At 50.8% G+C, this 18,774-nt stretch overlaps 7 protein-coding genes across 7 annotated transcripts; 5 read left to right on the forward strand and 2 right to left on the reverse strand.

The window, feature by feature from the left end:
* Positions 1–1,024: 1,024 nt before the first annotated feature.
* Positions 1,025–2,263, reverse strand: POX_f07964 (uncharacterized protein; the record flags this gene model as incomplete). The annotated part of the gene is made up of 1 exon (XM_050116750.1): positions 1,025–2,263. The coding sequence occupies one exon, from the start codon at positions 2,261–2,263 to the stop codon at positions 1,025–1,027; it is 1,239 nt and encodes a 412-aa protein (XP_049966889.1).
* A 2,563-nt stretch (positions 2,264–4,826) lies between these two features.
* On the forward strand, positions 4,827–5,207 carry POX_f07965 (uncharacterized protein; the record flags this gene model as incomplete). Its single annotated transcript, XM_050116751.1, has 1 exon — positions 4,827–5,207. The coding sequence occupies one exon, from the start codon at positions 4,827–4,829 to the stop codon at positions 5,205–5,207; it is 381 nt and encodes a 126-aa protein (XP_049966890.1).
* Positions 5,208–6,223: 1,016 nt separating this feature from the next.
* On the forward strand, positions 6,224–6,631 carry POX_f07966 (uncharacterized protein; the record flags this gene model as incomplete). Its single annotated transcript, XM_050116752.1, has 1 exon — positions 6,224–6,631. One exon carries the CDS (start codon positions 6,224–6,226, stop codon positions 6,629–6,631), a length of 408 nt encoding a protein of 135 aa, XP_049966891.1.
* Positions 6,632–8,013: 1,382 nt separating this feature from the next.
* On the forward strand, positions 8,014–9,210 carry POX_f07967 (Uricase; the record flags this gene model as incomplete). The annotated part of the gene is made up of 3 exons (XM_050116753.1): positions 8,014–8,150; positions 8,308–8,954; positions 9,086–9,210. 3 exons carry the CDS (start codon positions 8,014–8,016, stop codon positions 9,208–9,210), a joined length of 909 nt encoding a protein of 302 aa, XP_049966892.1.
* A 454-nt stretch (positions 9,211–9,664) lies between these two features.
* Positions 9,665–10,368, reverse strand: POX_f07968 (54S ribosomal protein L23; the record flags this gene model as incomplete). The annotated part of the gene is made up of 3 exons (XM_050116754.1): positions 9,665–9,780; positions 9,860–10,220; positions 10,348–10,368. The coding sequence occupies 3 exons, from the start codon at positions 10,366–10,368 to the stop codon at positions 9,665–9,667; spliced, it is 498 nt and encodes a 165-aa protein (XP_049966893.1).
* A 335-nt stretch (positions 10,369–10,703) lies between these two features.
* On the forward strand, positions 10,704–11,692 carry POX_f07969 (40S ribosomal protein S16; the record flags this gene model as incomplete). Its single annotated transcript, XM_050116755.1, has 4 exons — positions 10,704–10,749; positions 10,830–10,852; positions 11,152–11,223; positions 11,402–11,692. The coding sequence occupies 4 exons, from the start codon at positions 10,704–10,706 to the stop codon at positions 11,690–11,692; spliced, it is 432 nt and encodes a 143-aa protein (XP_049966894.1).
* Positions 11,693–13,684: 1,992 nt separating this feature from the next.
* On the forward strand, positions 13,685–18,214 carry POX_f07970 (DNA polymerase alpha catalytic subunit; the record flags this gene model as incomplete). Its single annotated transcript, XM_050116756.1, has 3 exons — positions 13,685–14,071; positions 14,140–16,422; positions 16,490–18,214. 3 exons carry the CDS (start codon positions 13,685–13,687, stop codon positions 18,212–18,214), a joined length of 4,395 nt encoding a protein of 1,464 aa, XP_049966895.1.
* Positions 18,215–18,774: the final 560 nt, after the last annotated feature.

Raw genomic sequence — 18,774 nt, forward strand, 5'->3', positions numbered from 1 at the left:
ATGCACTTTTTTGACTGTATGTTCAGAGCCTCGCGGACTAAAGGGGTTTCATTTTAGGAGTACTGGTGTTGTCCATGTCAATACTTTAGTCTGTTCGTCTGCCGTCGTGTCAATGATGCGGTTCGTGAACAGATGCAACGAGGATGAAAGTTTCTATCTACAGATTTGGATGCTCATATGGTAAATAGTTCCTGGTTCCGTTACTATGCAAATCATACCGGTAGAAGCTGACTCGACCTCGGACGTGCGAGGCTATTTGTTTGGGCACGTAACTTTTCCAATTTTCTCAAGTGAAATCTAAAAGACCTCGGTTCTTGCTCCCAGAATTACTCCTGGACTAGCGTCTGTATTGGGAAAACACAAATGTCGGACCTGAAAAGGAATGTCTTCCCGTATATGGATGAAACTGCGTAGTAGCATACGGAGTACATCATACCGGCTTTACTGTCTTTCCTCATCAATCCCCATCTCACATATTTATGTAGGGGTGCAATCTTGCAACCTGCAAAACCTTCGGATCGCGCTTCGCCTACATTGTGCAAATTGCATAACCAAGTTTCCAATCCCTTGTGTGTGAAGGTTCTCTTTTGAAGAGGCGTGGCACTGACGGAAACCATACAGATGCGAAGGGTACAGCAACATGTTTCTCTGCATAACCTGGTATCAGGCTTACCTACGCTGGCCTGTTGCGGTATCGTGAAACCCCCGCGGCGCTGGTCTACAACATGTGGAAGAATTCCTATGCTATTCTTTCCACTCTGCGTACCTAGGAGCTACTCCTAAGGCTTATCACAATACCGCGGGTCTGGCCACTTTCCAGATGTAGAAGCATTGGTACTGTGATCGTGCTGATTCTTCTCAAGAGAAAAAGCTGAGGAGCAGGTCATTGTAGAGCCCCCCTCTTCGCCGATTGCAAGGTATTCCAATTCTTAAATTACTTCTGCGCTGCGCGGTCGACACACGGGCATATACTCATACAATAGTACATACAGTAGTACAAGTACAATAATTCGTCATATCTCCCTTAGACTACTTGCTGAGTGGTACAATGTAGAACCCCACCCGTACGAGGCAGCGCGTTGACGGCAACCTGACAGATGCGCCGCCCAGGAACCAACCGAGTCAAGGTCTCCAACGCCTTTGCATCGGTCACGGCATCGCCAAAAGCCGGAATGATCAGTCCGCCATTGGTGAAATAAAAATTCACATATGAAGCCGCCGGCTCCATTTCCTCCCCGGCCACGTCCCCTCGGACGAGATCCGGATCCGGCTCCTCAATCTCATGGACTTGCAATTTTCGACCCTGCGCGTCCGTGGCATTATCGAGGATCTCTCGCATCTCGTGATACACGTCCCAGTACACCCGCTGACACTTTGGGTGTGGTCTACCGACCACCACCACACCGGGTCGAATGAAGCGAGCCTCGGCATCGATGTGATAATCCGTGATATCCAGGCCCTCCCGCCCCGGAATCCAAATGAATTTCTTGATGCCGAGCAGACGGCCGAGTTCCGTTTCGATATCCTGACGAGACAGGCCCTCATTTCGAGACGCAACGACCACGCTACTCTTCATCGCCATCAAAGTGCCCTCCCCGTCCATCTCGATCCCACCACCTTCGAGCCGCACCGCAGACACAACGCGTGACACCGGTTGATCGGGCAGGTCGCGGTTCTCCAGTTCCAGCACCCGTCGTGCGAACTCGGTATTCTCCCGTCTCTCTGCATCGCTTAATGCGGGCCAGTCGGACCGTTCCCCGAGTTCTTGATCCAGCAAGGCGCCGATCTTGTCCTCGGTGTCATTGTAAATCCGCTCTGTGAATTTATTACCCCATTCGCAGAACCGGAAATCAATCGCATATCGCTGGTCGTCGTCGACGCCCCGCACGTAGACTGGGCCAGAGTCCCGGACCCAGCAGTGATTGACCGGTGCTGGAACGAGCCTGACGTGGGCTTTTTGCGTCGGGGGAGCGGTCTTCATGCGCTCGTCGACCAGGTGGCGTGCCTGGGAGATATCCTCGGGGCGAACGTGGAGACGCACGGGTTCGAAGATTGCAATCGTACCTGCGAGATCGACAATTTCCTTACAGGTCTGCTCGTAGAGAGATGGAAAGGTCGAACAGCGTGATGGGAAGCCCAGGATTGTAGCAAGATGGGGAGTCGTTTCGGCACGGTAGGTGTACCTTTTGGTGGGATCGGTTTCCGTGTGTAGTAGCTTTACTTGATTTTGATGAGCGTGCCAGAGGCTGTTGGTTGGTGGCATTGTGGAAGTGCCAGTGAATTGCTGTCGATGTTGATTCCGAGTAGGAGATGTGATACTAGTGGGTGAAAGAATCGACAGTCGTCTTGGCTTTGATAACGAGTGAATGTGAATCTGGACGTTCACTCATGTTGTTAGCCTTTTGTTCTCTTTTGGGAGGGTTTTCCCTTCCCTGCTTTTTTGGGGGATCTTCTTTCGTTTCCCTCTCAGCTGGGATAACTATCTTCGCAGCGCAGCTGGACAACCTCGAAATCCAGATGACTTACAGAAGAACCAGTATACGGAACTCGATTGATGCCCTGATTCAGGATGAATAGAGATCCAAGGCGAGTCTTTGGAATCAGATGAGCCATCGCCATATTTTTACAATCTTCATCGAGCTCAAGCGAGACACTCGGTACTTATACGCCGTGGACTCTGGCACAGAACAGGAGCAACAAAAACCTCAGTGCCAAAAAAAGGATGCTTCACGCGATCCTGATATGAGTGCCGCACCAGACAGCCAGCTTCTCTCTGCCGGCCAAGAATGGAATGCCGTACCCCGATCAGCGCTCCAGTCAAGACAGTACCAAACAGACCTCTATGAAACAATGTCTCGCGAACCGAGATATGGCCCTTTACCCGCGGACACGAGAGTGGCTCCGTCCAGCAAGCACTCTCTTGATTTACGCTTCCGGAGTGTCTTGACGAGATGATCCAGTGATCCACAAACTCCTCACTGTCTCCAGTCTCCAGTCTCCAGTCCTCCCGCATCTCCACATCGAGTCGACCCAACTGAAGCTCGCCCGTCATCCTTTGAGATTGCGGGTTCCGCGGGACCCGAGAGAGTCTCCTCATCCACGTGCGCAATAAGCAGGCGGTAGGAAAAGTTTCTTGATTTTCGACAGGGTCGAGATTCCTACCTGGGGAATATTCAGAGTCTAATCACAAGATGAGGACTTTTCGGTGGAGGAAGAGAGGTGTCAACAGTTTAGAATCCGTCCGTGGTTCCACTTGGTAGGTTCTCATCGTGTTATGGCCAAGTTGGCGGATGCGCTTATCAACCACGGCGCTGAAGTCTCGGAGAACTGAGGTGGATGTACGGCTTGTCGCGGCTGATTAGAACGAACAAGCGGACATCTGTCGTGCTGATAAAGGCTCTCGATTGTATGACTCGGTCCAAACATCGTCGATGCTTTTCTTCAGATTCTCGCGTCCTTCTCACTCTATCCATCTGCCCATCCCGTGCATCACAGACAGTCTCGAGCAATAGCTTGGAAAAGACGACATGGCGATTTCCCGGGTCACGAATGACGCACTTGCAGTAGATTTGCGGAATTTATTTTATAACAATTCCCCCTCGCGATCCGAGTACAATTGTACTTGGTCCGGAATTTGGCACAGGGCGCTTTCAGCCATCAATCTGGTCGTGTACCTCAACTGGTTACATCTGCTGCACTTTGTTCCCGGACCCCGAGATTTACAGTGATACGGAGCGTGGGCGTTATTGACCTTGTGTCAACAATCGACTTGATCACCAGCAATCCTGGGTGAATCATGTCTCTCCCCCCTTCTCCCTCTCTCCTGCATCCTCTACGTTTTACCATCGAGCGGTAAGCATACACCGCCTCACATTCACCAGGAACATGAGAGAACCGTTAGATTACACCCCATCTCTGCAAGGCACCGAGAAATGCCCGTTCACTACCTGCTGTATCGGAGCCGCGTGCTGAATCAGCCACTGTAGCTGGTACACGCACGATGGAGGAGGAAGCTGCCGTGAAATCGGGTCTCCCAGACCCCGGTGGAGATCGCCGATCGGAGACGGCCTCGTGCGTTGGTTCTTTTGACCTGCCAGATTCATGCAGGCGGGATCTGCATCTATAATGCAAAGCCCGAGGGGATTCCAGTTTATCAGTGCAGGGTCCACCTTGCATCATCGTCCTACGAGCGGTTTCAAATCATCACCTCTTCCCCAGGAGTCAGGGGACGTATTGTCGCAAAGAGAGAATAGCTGCGCTACGTCAATGAATCACCAGCGTTATGTAACCTGCGAGGTCCGGTCGCGATTGGCAAATAATGCTAGAGCCTGCAAAGCTGGACTCTGAGTAGACGCCGGGTAGATATGTCGGCAAGCTGCCCATATTGAATATGTTCAAGAGGATGCATTAAATATGAACAATTCTCGACTTGATTCGTTTTAGAGGTTCTTAAAATGGATGATTGTTGCAAGGATAGGCATGCTCCTCCCACTTACCGCCGTTGTGGCTTCAGAGGGCGCAGGGCTAGGAGAGTATTGAAGCCGCGCGCGAGCTGTTGTGGTGTTTTCCCTTTGATTCCAGCACCGAGAGTGTGATACATATTTGACAGGCTGGTAACTGAGATTTTGATTTGATGTATCAAAGATGGCTGAAGCTGAAGCATTCCAGTTGCTAAGCCAGGGAGGGTATAAATATCCCCTTGGAAGCTGAAAGGAAAGCAACAAGCCAGACTTGATCCAAGAGATAATGATTCAAGTCTCCTCTATTCCAGCCAATATTCCAAGCAGATTAATTCCTTTTTCTTTGGCTGATTTGCGTCGTCAGACATGTCGTACAATGTCTATCGAGTTTCTAGTGCCGGCCTGCCCCGGGATCATCACGCCATCTTTGTCGACATGAACGACGATCTGTCTGGATGGTTGTTCCAGGTCACCGGCAACATCCAGAACGGAATGAAATACGATCACAAACCATCCAAGAAACCCGAAGAGTCGGGCACCTACCAAAGCAAAATAGCCATTGGAACGGTCGCGACCGCGGATTTTGCACGCATCAAGCCAACCTGTGAAAGCATCCCTGCGCCCAAGAAGCAGTTTGAAGGAGCGCGGAGGCTCTATCCGAAAGAACCTCTTCGGCGCTGCCAGGAGTGGACCCAAGAGGCCATAGATGCTTTGGTTCAGGCGGGAATTCTTAAGACCTCAACTTGAACGCAACGCGTAGCCTTGATCTGGCGAATGTTGCTATTGCGGATCGTGACCATTGAATGCAACACATGTGTATGTATCTGGACACGAGCTCACGGTGTCAATTAGGGGGAGATTCTCAGGGTACATCTTTGAATTCCGTTTCGATCATGCGGCGGATACATTGGGTCATTTGTATGATCGGCTACTGCTTTGTAACGTCTTAGCTGGAAGTGAAATTCCCAATAGCTTGATAATGGTTCGCTTCCTATATTCCAACCATTAGTGACTTATATGCCCGCAACTTCAGTTTCCACCCATCTTGGTGCCACGATGGTCGATATGTCTAATGTTGAGATTTTTTTGATGGTGCTCTCTGTAGCAAGCTGATCATTGACGCCCAACCGATTCGGAGTATTGTAGCGGTAACTGACCGTGTGAGAGAACAAGCATAACAAACAGACAAAACGAAGGCATCTATACTCGAGTGTTTGCACTGCTTTTCTTTACACATACAAAACCGCGCCGGCACTTCCATGCGCCCACTGCGCCAACCTGTCAACTATCTACAAGATCAATATTGAGCAACAATGAGAAGTCTCTTTCAAACACCTTTCTACGCGACTGGCTTGTCTTGTCCTCTGCCCACTGATGCTGAAATCGAGAAGGCTCCAGATATTTCCTTGGAATAGGAAGGGTGGAGAGTCGTTGCAGTGGGCCAGCATTTTGTTGTGAAATTTGGACGAGGAGTCAATCTCATGGAAGGAGAAAATATGTTATTTGTTCGGGAGAATAAAAACATCCATGTTCCGCGGGTCTACGCTCTCTACACGAGGCCCGAGTCTGGCAAAAGTTTTATCGTCATAGAGCGCACTATCGGACAGACCCTGCTTTCAGCTTGGGCGGAACTTGAACATTCGTAGAAGAGTAGTATAGCTCGCGCTTTGCAGAGCTACTTAGATAAATGACGTCGGCTTCCATCTCCAAATTACTCTGGCAGTTTCGGCAAAAGGCCACTTCTAGATGATATCTTTTGGACAATGGATCCTGATCCTTTAGTGAACGGCCCTTTCGATTCGGAGGATGATCTGAATGAAGCTATGACGCGAAAATACGTTTCTAATGGAGGTCCACGTTTGAGAGCGGAATACTTTCGCCGTTGCTTTCCCCTCATTTTGAGGGGCCATGAGTCGACCTTTACTCATGGCGATGTTCAACGGAAGAACATAGTCATCTGCGATGAAGACCATGCCGGCCATGAAGCTCCTTCCATCGTGATCATTGATTGGGAAAACGCTGGGTGGTATCCAGCATATTGGGAATATTGCATGGCGGTTTGCGCTTTAAGATGGGATGATAACTGGTGCCTGTGGATCGACAGTTTTCTGGAGACATTTGTCCCTGAAGCTGCATGGTTCCAGTCACTGCGACTAGAGTTATGGCCGTAGGCGCCAAACACACCCCCCGGTAGGATATCTGGAAAAGACCCGTGGACGCTTTTCAGACTAGGGCATTGGTGACAGCGATGTCACCCTCATTGTGATGCACGTACGGATTTGGAGATCTCCTACTGTGTTTTTGTCTGTTCCATGGCTATTATTTCCACCACCGTGGATTCTCACTTCTCTCCGGTTGCTCAGATCTACTTGTGCTTGGAGTCGGCGGCTTTAAAGTACCCATTTAGGTGGCGCGTAGGTGCTTTTTTTTTCCCAAATGAACATAGGAATAGTAACTGTCCCGTGAAATACAACAAGTACATATTGGCAACTGAGGTGTCGGAGTCGGAGGTTATATCCAACTTAGTCAGCAGGCAGGGCACAGCATAGCCGTAAAGTATCCTGCGGGTGAGTTGCTCAGGCTCGAGCGCCGCGCAACAGAATAGCCAACAGCGTGTGTTGTCGCTGGTGTATCAAAGCACTAAGATGATCAAGAGAAGGGTCTAAAAAAACTATGGGCTATACCTTCCTTCTACCGACTCATCAGTGCAAAAGTAGTCCGGGTGAGTGACTCAGGGTAGGGGAAAACACTAGAGAAGATCGGAACCCGGGGAGCGCTCTTCTTTGTTCAACGTGGGGACGTTGTCAAATTGAAAGAACTAGGTCGATAAGGCTCGGTCTTGACTTTCGAAAGTTCCTCGTCGACCCCCTGTTGCATCTACTTGAGCTGTACAGAACTGGATTTGGAGTATCACGGGCATTCAAAGGCAAGATAAGATAAGCCCTTGCCAGTGCATGCGGATGCTCTCCTGACATGAGACTCTCTCTTTCTCTCTCTCTCAGAGTTCAAAAGCCAATCCCGCTGCTGACTTTCGCAGCTAGACCTTTCCAGAGCACCATGTAGAATCAGACCAGTTAAAAGTCCCCATCCGGACCGTCAGATTGGAAATCCAGAAGTGGAGATCGGCCACTCGCGGTCATCGGAGGTGCCCGATAGCTCCAGCAACGTTGGGGCCCGGACTCAGCCAGATGGGGTGGAGCAGCGCCGGAGACACCAGTCGGTCCTGGTGCGCGAACGGTATCTCTTGGCCGTCATCAGCCCATGCTTCCGTGGAAAACTGCGCCAGCAGCTGTGCTCAATAAATAGAAAGCTTGGGCAGGCGCCGCCGAAGATCCGTTACAAAAAAATTAAAAAGTTGTCACGACTTGATCCTCTTGTACCCCCCCATACGCACCCGTTCTCTTGTGACGCCGTCTGCGACAGCTCTGTGTTGCATCCATAACCTCAACGCCCGTGATCCGAAGATTCCATTTCTCCTTCTCATCCTGCCCTTTTTTGATTTGTTTATTGTAAATTCCTTTTATCATCGACACATTTTCTTCCCATCGTCATCATGGCATCTTTGGCGGCTGCTCGCTACGGCAAGGACAATGTCCGAGTGTACAAGGTGCACCGGGATGAGAAGACGGGCGTTCAGACCGTCGTGGAAATGACCGTCTGCGTCTTGCTCGAGGGCGAGATTGATACTTCGTATGTTTTCAACTTCTTTCCCTCCTCCTGAGCCGGTGGGTGTGGCGCAGATTGGAGCTGTCCCACCGAGCAGAGGACGCTCCGTGTGGTTCCATCGCGCGGAGATCAGAAAAATAAAACTAGCAACTAACCTGGCAAATTCGCTCGATGGGAACAGCTACACCAAGGCGGATAACAGCGTCGTGGTAGCCACCGACTCCATCAAGAACACCATCTACATCACCGCCAAGCAACAGCCCGTCACGCCCCCCGAACTCTTTGGGTCCATCCTCGGCTCCCACTTCATCGAAAAGTACCCCCACATCCACGTCGCCCATGTCAATATCATCACGCACCGATGGGTGCGCATGACCATTGACGGCAAGGCTCACCCGCACTCGTTCCTCAAGGACAGCCCGGAAACCCGCAACGTCCAGGTGGACGTGACCGAGGGCAAGGGCATCGATATCACATCCTCCATCAATGGGTTGACCGTCCTGAAGAGCACCGGTTCCCAATTCTGGGGCTTTGTCCGCGATGAATTCACCACGCTCAAGGAGACTTGGGACCGGATCCTCAGCACCCAGGTGGATGCTAAGTGGCAGTGGCGCCGCTTCAATGATGTGCAGCATGTCAAGGCCAATCTGGACAAGTTTGATGGTGCCTGGGAGACCGCCCGAAACACCACGTTGAAGACGTTTGCCGAAGATAACTCGGCAAGTGTCCAGGCGACCATGTACAAGATGAGCGAGCAGATCTTGGCCGCTGTACCCCTGGTGGAGACGGTCGAGTATGCCTTGCCAAACATCCACTACTTTGAAATCGGTACGTTGGTCTTTTTCTTTTTCTTTGTCTTTTCTTTTGGGGGGGGGGGATGAAACAAATGTTCCCCTGCAACCAGTGAGGTCTTTGCAGCGCTTGGTGGGCTTATTTCTAACTTTATTTCTCTCGTGCAGATCTGAGCTGGCACAAGGGTCTGAAGAACACGGGCAAGGATGCGGAGGTGTATGCGCCTCAGTCCGGACCCAACGGCCTCATCAAGTGTACGGTGGACCGCTCCGGCCAAAAGGCCCGCCTGTAGATGACGTGGAGAACCCAACGTGGAGTAGGTTTCGATGGGCCGAGTCTCCAAGGCTCGGAACCAATTCTTTCTTGTACATATCGAACATTTATTATTATATCCCATGGGCTGTGCAAGGTCATGGCCCGAATCGAGTATTGAACACTCTTCCGATGCGATTTGGTGAAACCTGATTATGCAGGGACATGAGTGTACTGTATTGAAATGTAGCTGACTGCATCAAGAGCGTCTCAAGTCAAACACAAAAGGTACATGGTGGACGCGGAGAAGTGACGGCAGACGGAAAACCAGAGAAAGACAAATCCCATAAAAAGTGGACTCCACACCCATGCGCTGGCGGTATTGGATCATCACATAGAATATAATATACACAAATCGGCTGGGCGCTCAATAAAAGCTCACAACGCAGACGATGGAAGACAAAAGGTGAAACAACAGAGAGAAGCGAGCTTTATTATGCTGAAGGGTTGGCCTCCTCAAAGGCAGCCCGGACCTCGGGGTAGTCCATGGTTGACTTGTTTCCAAACTTGACAATGTTCTCCTTGTAGGGATGCGCGAGGCCCTCGAAAGCTGTCGGACAAGGTTAGCGCTCTGCTGTGGAAGTTTTCGTGGCCCTCCCCGTGCTATATGCATTCCGAGTTCGACTCACTTTTCAGACGGGCCAAGCGCGGCTCCTGCAGCCGGTTCTTGGGCAACATGCCCTTGACCGCGCGGCGCAGAACTTCACCACCACCCCATTTTGTGAACATTTGATCCATCGTCATACTCTTCAAGCTACCGGGACGAGTCGTGTGGGTGTAGTATTTCTTCTGGAAGCGCTTCTTCCCAGTGGTCCGCAGATCATGGCACCCGGCAACAACGACATAGTCGCCGCAATCCGTCGAAGGGTCATAGATCGGCTTGTGCTTACCCATGAGAACAAGGGCAATAGAGGAAGCAAGACGACCGAGAGATCGAGAGTCGGACCCGGCGTCGACGTAGTGCCATGCCCGAGAATAGGCCAAACGAGTCTATGGAGACATGATATTGTCAGATATGGGGTATTCAACCAATTGACGCGGAGGACACCGCCGCTGCGATTCAAATTGGAGCAGTAGCCACAATGAGCTTTGTCGAAAAGAAAAGAAAAGAATATACCTTTCCAACCGTCTGCGACATCTTGATGATCCGAGATGAGCAAGATCGTACAGGACTGAGCTGGTGATCAATGTCCAACCAAACACGCGATATCTGCGCAGACCTCCCGACCCGCTCATCCCCGAACTTTCCTGCCGCCCGTCTCCGCCCAGATCGTCGACCTCACGTGATCTGAGCCCTAAGCCGCTTTATCCACTAACCTGTTTTAGGTTAGCCCACGCTAAGCGAAGCCCGCACGGTGGAAGGGCAATTCAGGCGAATCGCCGGAGTGTGGGAATTTGCGGTCGACTTCTCATCATCTCCCACGACAACACACTCCCTCCCTATCGACACCGACAAGGGCCATATCACCCACCATGGCTTCTACCGCGAGTGTGCAATGCTTCGGCAAGAAGAAGACGGGTGAGTTGGCGCGGAATTTTTGCGATCAAATTCGACACTATCGGAGAACGTTTTTGCTGATGGACGATTGTGCAATCTAGCCACCGCCGTCGCCCACTGCAAGGTATGAGACACCAAACGATTCCGATACAATGAAAATTCAGTACTCCGATAAACGATCATTGCGTCTTTGGAAATTGGATCGGAGGATATTTTGTCTGGGAGAAAACACGAATGAACAACGGAGCCGCGAAATGGACGGAACGAACAATTTGGGATCTCGACGACTATTGCACTTTAGATGGAAGATATGAACGAGCGACAGGCGACATGTACAACCGAAGACCAAACGACGCAATGATTGTTCCGGGCGAATTCGCAACTTCCGAGTGAACGGCATGCTGAAGATTTATCGATTTATAGGCAGGCAAGGGCCTCATCAAGGTTAACGGCCAGCCTCTCTCCCTGGTCCAGCCCGAGATCCTCCGCTTCAAGGTACGCGCAGATTTCCTATCCATTTTCTCGTCCCGTCCGCCCATGCCTCGATGCCATATCCGAGAATGATGTTGCGACAAACGAAAGGCATCGATCTTGCAGAGTGCGGCAGGCGGATTGAAGAGCGATACCAAAGTGTCTGGATTAGCCCCCTAACCCGATTTTTTCGCCCGAATAGGTCTACGAGCCCCTCCTGATCGTCGGTGCTGACAAGTTCGCCGGTGTCGACATCCGTGTTCGCGTCACTGGTGGTGGTCACACTTCCCAGGTCTACGCCATCCGTCAGGCCATCGCCAAGTCCATCGTTGCCTACTACCAGAAGTACGTCGATGAGCACTCCAAGAACCAGCTCAAGCAGGCCTTCGTTCAGTACGACCGCACCCTCCTGGTTGCCGACAACCGTCGCGCTGAGCCCAAGAAGTTCGGTGGTCGCGGTGCCCGTGCCCGTTACCAGAAGTCTTACCGTTAAATTCCTTTCTTTGCTCTTTACTTTGTTCGAAGATCAAAAAAATGGAATTTATTTCGAAATCAAAAACGGTGCTTCATGGATTGGGAATACAAAAACTCTGGAAGTGGAATGTTCATCTTATGCATCATCCGCTTTCATCACGAATCTTGTCTTTTTTCCATGGAAACTTCTTCTGGGTTCGGGGGGTTTTAGGATAGCGTTAGGGAGATCGCGACTACTGTGATGGTGGTCGTGGTTGTCATGAGCGGTTGGAGATCAGTCGGAAACGGTTTCTCAACCCGGTTGCCGGTGCTGACTGGATGTGATGTGGATGGGCAGATGGGATTGTATGTGATCCCTCATGTCTTCTTTTGTTTTCGCTGGCGCTGTTTTTTATGGCTGGAAAATATACCTAGCATACGCCAGGAAAATCTGCTCAAATTACACCGGGTTTTCATGTCTGTTCAACGTTTTTGATTCGTAGATTCAATTACATGGATGTAGCCTGGCCATATAGGCATTCCTGGCCTCGGCTGATCTGTGCTTCCAGCTTTTGACGCGTCACAGACATAGTCTCTATTACTACGGTATTTTCCCAGGGCGGATACTCGCCTATGTAGTACTCGAAACTAGAGTCGAGGCCTGCATTGTCTCATGTGCTACTCTTACTCAATTCCATCCGACAAATCGAGACTGTCTCAGAAGAAAACCGTCGGATACTTCAATCACGTTAATTATTGACCCAGTCCAGCTCAGATTGGGCTGTAATGTTATCAAAGCCTCGCTCGGCCCTTTTGTGTCACAGTGACCCCCGCCATTGACTCACAAGCACTTTGTTACTTTCCACCTGGTCATCGGACGGTCTGCGAAAAGCAAACAAATCTAGAAAGTTGCGTGGAAAATCACAGGCACGCAACTATATGGAGCTAACTAAAGCGCAACCTAGCACTCCTCTTGCTCTGCCCCCTCTGCTGAATAAACTGTGTCTCTGTCAATATCCCAACTTATCCTTATGAACACCTCAAGGAGGTGGATTAGAAATATGGAAACCTGCGTGCTTGATGGGCAATTCTGGGGTCTTCAATCTAGCGCGCGTTGAGAGTCCTTCCCTCAGGTTCTCTCATCGGATGAACGCAGGTAGAGAGTGGGCTGGGATGTAGTAGATAACGCTTGATCAACCAGTCAATTCGAGTGTTTCGTCACGGGGCAGACAGATGCAGAATAGGTATGGTAAATGAGGCCAGCTGTGTCTTCGACGTTGATGAAGCACAGCACTGAGACCGTTTGACTGTTTCTTAGAGAGGAGCTGTGAGTTCAAGAGCCCATGCAGTCCACAGAGTCAACATGTCCATTCCTTAAGTCCCATCGATGGTTTGGTGAGGCCAGACGTAAGTGTGCTTGAGCTCGAGATGTTGCAAGTGTGATGCACCGGCTACTGCTCCTACTTGATTTTGGAGGTCCGCAGATCTTCGATTTTGTTCGTCACAGGTGAGAAGAAGAGTGCCTTTTGACTTAGAATGTCGGGACCGTTTCGTGGATAGTGCATCACTTTTGAGAGGGGGGGAAAACATGGTGAGGCTGTTTATGGAGACTGATAATCATCTGTGTGATACTTGCGGCTGTGTTCAAGGCACCTTGAGGTAAATCGAAGTTTACAGCAGTACGGTCAAAAACAATACTTCAATTTTCAATTCCTTCTATTCTCAGCTTCGAAGTCCCCTTGTATTTAACAGAGTGCAGCAAAACGAGCAGTGAGAATGGATTGACGAGCTATCGCGCGCCTACCAAATTAGGAAACTCGATGGGGGCCACAGTGCTGTGCCTTTTTTGCCTTAGTGCCTGAGGCTGGTGGCCCACCCAAACCACTTTAACGCGTCCCGATCGCGTCAGGTCGCGACCGCCCGTTCCCCGGGCGCGAAATTGATCTCGAGTGCCTCCCTTTCCCCACTAAGTGGTGTGTATTGACCCTCCTGCCATTGATGGGTTTCTGTCAATAGCCCTTCCAAAAGAAACATGTCGTCTGCTCGAGAGAAGCTAGCGGAGCTCAGAGCTCTCCGCGCCGCTGGAAAGAAGCGTCTCTCAACATACGAGATTGAAGATCAAGGCGACATTTACGATGAGGTCGACGATGACGGTTACAAGAAGGTTATTCGCAGTCGCCTCGACCAGGACGACTTTGTCGTAGACGACAATGGTGCTGGATACGCCGATGATGGAAGAGAGGTGTGGAATGAGCGAACTGCTGAGTACGATAGCGACGAGAGCGATGAATTGCCAGCCCGAGGCAAAGCCGCGAAGAGAAAGCGTGAGGAAGAGAAACAGCGAAAGGAGAAGATCAACAACGGGATCTCGAAGTACTTCAACAGTGGCAATGCTTCTGCGTCGGCTCCAAAGCCTAAGGTGAGTGGAACGATACAATACAGATCAGGTCGACTCGAGAAACGATGGCTAAAATCATGTTCTTATAGCCGGTTGCGACTGCCGAGGACGAAGCCTTCATGAAAGACCTCCTAGGTGAGGTCGATACCAACATCATTTCGAACAGCATTCCTACCAGAAATTTGGTCAAGTCAGAGACACGCCGCAAAGTTCGAGTTCTTTCCCCTCCCATCTCTGAACGCCGAACCCGCGACCACATCGACAATAAAAGCGAGAATGACATCCCCAGTTCACCCATGAAAGACCAATCCGCGCTTCACTCCGACAACTTCGATGATGGCCCTCTACCGCAAGCGGATGACGACGACATTGACATGGGCGACCCCATGCCCTCGTCTCCGATCAGCAAGGCGGTTGAGCGGAAAACGATAGCGACCGCGATCAAGAAGGAGGAGTCCGATGATGAAGACATTGATATGATGGACGTCGCCGAAGCCACCTATTCTTCGAATGTCAAGACCTCCAGTGTAAACATGACCGGAAGCAGACCACCGCCCAAGTTGAAAAAAGAGATTCTTCCCACGCCAGCTAGCTCCTCGCCTGTGAAGATGGCAGCGGAGGTCATGGATGCCTCCTGGAATGACATTCAGAGCAAGTTGAATGTTGTCAGCAGTCCTGCGCCAGAAATGAGGTCCTTTGGGAAAGTGCGCGCTCAGGACGTGGTGGAGGAAGATGGCACTTTGCGCATGTTCTGGCTCGACTACACTGAAGTCAATGGCAGTCTCTGCCTGTTTGGTAAAGTCAAGAACAAGCAAACCGGTTCGTTTGTCAGTGCTTTTGTGAAGATTGACAACATCTTGAGGAAACTCTACTTTCTCCCTCGCGAATATCGACACAAGCAAGGAAGGCAAACAGATGACGAGGTTGAAATGGAGGATGTTTACGAAGAGGTCGACGGGCTAATGTCGAGGATGCGTGTGGGTATGCATAAGATCAAACCATGCACCCGCAAGTACGCGTTCGAGATGCCTGGTGTCCCAAGGGAGACGGAATATCTCAAGCTGCTATACCCTTACGATAAGCCAGCATTGCCTATGGAGACCAAAGGCGAGACATATTCGCATGTTTTTGGAACAAACACATCCCTGTTCGAGCAGTTTGTGCTGTGGAAGAACATCATGGGTCCTTGCTGGCTCAAAATTGAAGAGGCCGATTTCTCTGCCGTTAACAATGCATCCTGGTGCAAGTTTGAATGCCAGGCCCCGAAGCCAGCCCTGATCAGTCCGGTTCCAGAAACGGAAAATCTCGACACTCCCCCATTGACACTGATGAGCTTGTCCTTCCGACACCAACTCAACGTGAAGGACAACAAGCAAGAAATTCTCATGGCCAGTGCGAGAGTATACGAGAACGTGTCACTCACAGACACGACGCCAGCAGAGAAGCTTCCCTGCAAGACATTTACAGTTATGCGGCCTGCAGGGCCATCCTACCCGATCCATTTTGAAGCCGAAACAAAGAAGCAGCGAGGTACATTCATGCTGGAGAAGAGCGAGCAGTTCTTGCTCAGTAAGTTTCTGGCTTTATTTGAGAAAATGGATCCCGATGTGATCATGGGTCATCAATTGCAGGATGTTGATCTCGGTATTCTTCTGAATCGGATGCGGGAAAAGAAGACTCCTGGGTGGCACCGGATCGGACGACTTCGACGTACCGAATGGCCCAAGCTGAATAGGGGCGGAGGTGGCTTTTTCATTGAAAGACAGCTCATTGCCGGCCGTCTACTTTGTGATGTTTCAAACGACATGGGCAAGTCCCTCATGATGAAGTGTCAGTCGTGGAGCCTTTCAGAAATGTGTCAGCTATACCTGGGAGAGGGAAACAACCGCCAGGAACTCGATGTTGAGGCAGCTCTCAAGACGTGGGCCTCGTCCAAAGATGGCCTAATGAATTTGGTCAATCACTGCGACACTGACACTTACTTCGTTGCCGCCCTGGTTTTACGTCTGCAAATGCTCCCGCTTACGAAAGTGCTCACAAATATCGCCGGTAACTCCTGGGCACGTACGCTAAGCGGTACGCGCGCCGAGCGCAACGAGTACATTCTGTTGCACGAGTTCCATCGAAACAAGTATATTTGTCCGGACAAGTACTCGTCTCGGTTGCAAAAGGCCGAGGAAAAGCTTCTCGAAGGCGATGATGACGATGCCGCTGACAAGAAGAAAAAGGACAAGTACAAGGGCGGTCTTGTCTTCGAACCAGAGAAGGGTCTTTACGACCGATTTGTCTTGGTCATGGATTTCAACAGTTTGTACCCCAGTATTATCCAGGAGTACAATATTTGCTTCACAACGGTCGATCGGCAAGCAACGGTACGTCCAAAGGACCCCTGGATAATTTCCAACAAAAGAACGGATGACTTACATCAATTTTACTTAGTCTGAAAATGAAAATGAGGAAAAGGTTCCGGATGTTCCCTCGTCAGATCAGGAGCAAGGAATCTTGCCGCGACTCATTGCAACATTGGTCGGTCGTCGTCGAGAAGTGAAAAAGCTGATGAAGGATAAACGCGCCACGCCCGAACAGCTTGCTCTGTGGGACACCAAGCAGCTTGCTTTTAAACTTACAGCCAACTCTATGTACGGATGCTTGGGATACACGCAGAGTCGATTCTATGCCCGTCCACTTGCCATGCTCACGACTTTCAAGGGACGTGAGATTCTTCGAAGCACCAAGGAACTTGCTGAAAGCAAGCAGCTGCGGGTCATTTATGGTGATACTGATTCGGTGATGATCAACACCAATATGGATACAATCAGCGATGCCATCAAGGTGGGCGAGGACTTCAAGAGAACCGTCAACGAGAGGTATCGTCTGCTTGAGATTGACATTGATAACATCTTCCGCCGACTGTTGCTGCACGCCAAAAAGAAATACGCCGCCGTCAATTTGACAGAGGTTGACGGCAAGTACGTTGAGACCCTTGAGGTGAAGGGTCTCGACATGAAGCGTCGTGAGTACTGTGCGCTTTCCAAGGAAGCTTCTCAAAGGCTCCTGAACGAGATCCTGTCGGGCGAGGACCAGGAAGTCGTTCTCAACAAAGTCCATGACTACTTGCGTGAGCTTGCGGAGAAGATGAAAGAGTTTGCAGTCCCTGTGCAGAAGTATGTCATCTACACCAAACTGTCCAAGAGCCCCGACCAATATCCCAACAAAGAGACCATGCCTCCTGCGCAGGTTGCTCTTCGGGATATTGCTCGAGGCAAGACAATACGACCGGGCGACGTCATTTCCTACATTGTTACGAGCGGAGACGCCGAGACCTCTTCTCTGCCGCCTGCGAAGCGGTCGTACAGCCCGCAGGACGTGCTAAAGCCCTCCTCCGGGCTCAAGCCCGACGTGGAATTTTATCTTCTCAAGCAGATTTTCCCTCCTATCGAGCGTCTGTGTGCTCCCATTCCTGGTACTGACGCCGTTCGTCTCGCGGAATGTCTTGGCCTCGACGCACGCAAGTACCAGATCAACACGTCGAGCTCCACCCGACAGCAGGACTCTGAGATCTACCCGCTTGAATCCCAGATCCCGGACTCGGTGCGATTTGCCAACTCTGTGCGCCTCACCCTGCAATGTCGATTCTGTAAAGAACAGTCAGTGTTTGAGGGACTGGCCAACTCTCCTCAGATGTGCTCTGCCAATGGTGTCATCTGCCCTAACCAGAGTTGCCAGAAGCCGTTCTCCGTCCTGACCATCACCGCTCAGCTGGAGACCCAGATTCGTGAACAAACCGCCCGGTATTACGAAGGCTGGCTCGTTTGCGATGACTCTGCCTGTGGTAACCGCACTCGCCAGATCAGCGTTTATGGCCATCGATGTCTGGGACCGCGTGGCCGTGCCGAGGGCTGCTTGGGTCGGATGGCCTATGAGTATAGCGAGAAGCAGATGTATAACCAGCTTCTCTACTTCGCGGGGCTCTGGGACGTGGACAAGGCAAAGGCCGGTGCTGCCAAGGAGACTGGTGAGAAGAAAGACAGCATTGCAGCGCTCGCCGAATTCAACCGAGTCCGCTTTGGGACAATCAAGTCCGTGGTGGATGGCTACCTCAAGAAGTGCGGTCGCCAATGGGTCGAGATGGATACCCTCTTTCGCTTTATGATACAACAATAACAGCCCCGACGGTGCACGATGGGGTCTTCTTTTTTGGGGGGAAAATTGTATATAGGATGCGCCGCATTGGGATGTCGTTTATGAGCGCCGGCCTTTCATTTCTAAAGAGCCGTAATGTTGAATCATTTCTTTCCGTTCATCTTCCGGCTGGGATTTCAGTCATGCTGTATTATTTCTGGCCTTATTGCCCACATCATTTGGGTGTTTTATCCATTCTCACAGGCTCTAGCATCATCATTTCTGCATTCTCGATGAGATGTTCCACTATCATCCAGTCGCTGGTGCATCGTCCTACTGCAACATCCAAATATCCACATTAACAACCTCACACACGCCCTGCAGACTCCACTTGGCGGCCCCATGCACGCCCTTGACTCTTCCAGTTGAAGCTCCATAAACAAAGCACGATGTCCAATCATCGGATGTGCTTTTCCTCAGAACTCCATCGCCGCAAGTCAGCCGTTCCAGCCCACGCGGGCTGACTCCGCTTCTGGCCTATCAGATTGTCGGGTTGCTTTTTATCGCCGAAAAATTTATGATCTACTCCACTTCACGAAGAT

Source organism: Penicillium oxalicum, chromosome VI (assembly GCF_001723175.1).
Source record: "Penicillium oxalicum strain HP7-1 chromosome VI, whole genome shotgun sequence".
Classification (NCBI taxonomy): domain Eukaryota; kingdom Fungi; phylum Ascomycota; class Eurotiomycetes; order Eurotiales; family Aspergillaceae; genus Penicillium; species Penicillium oxalicum.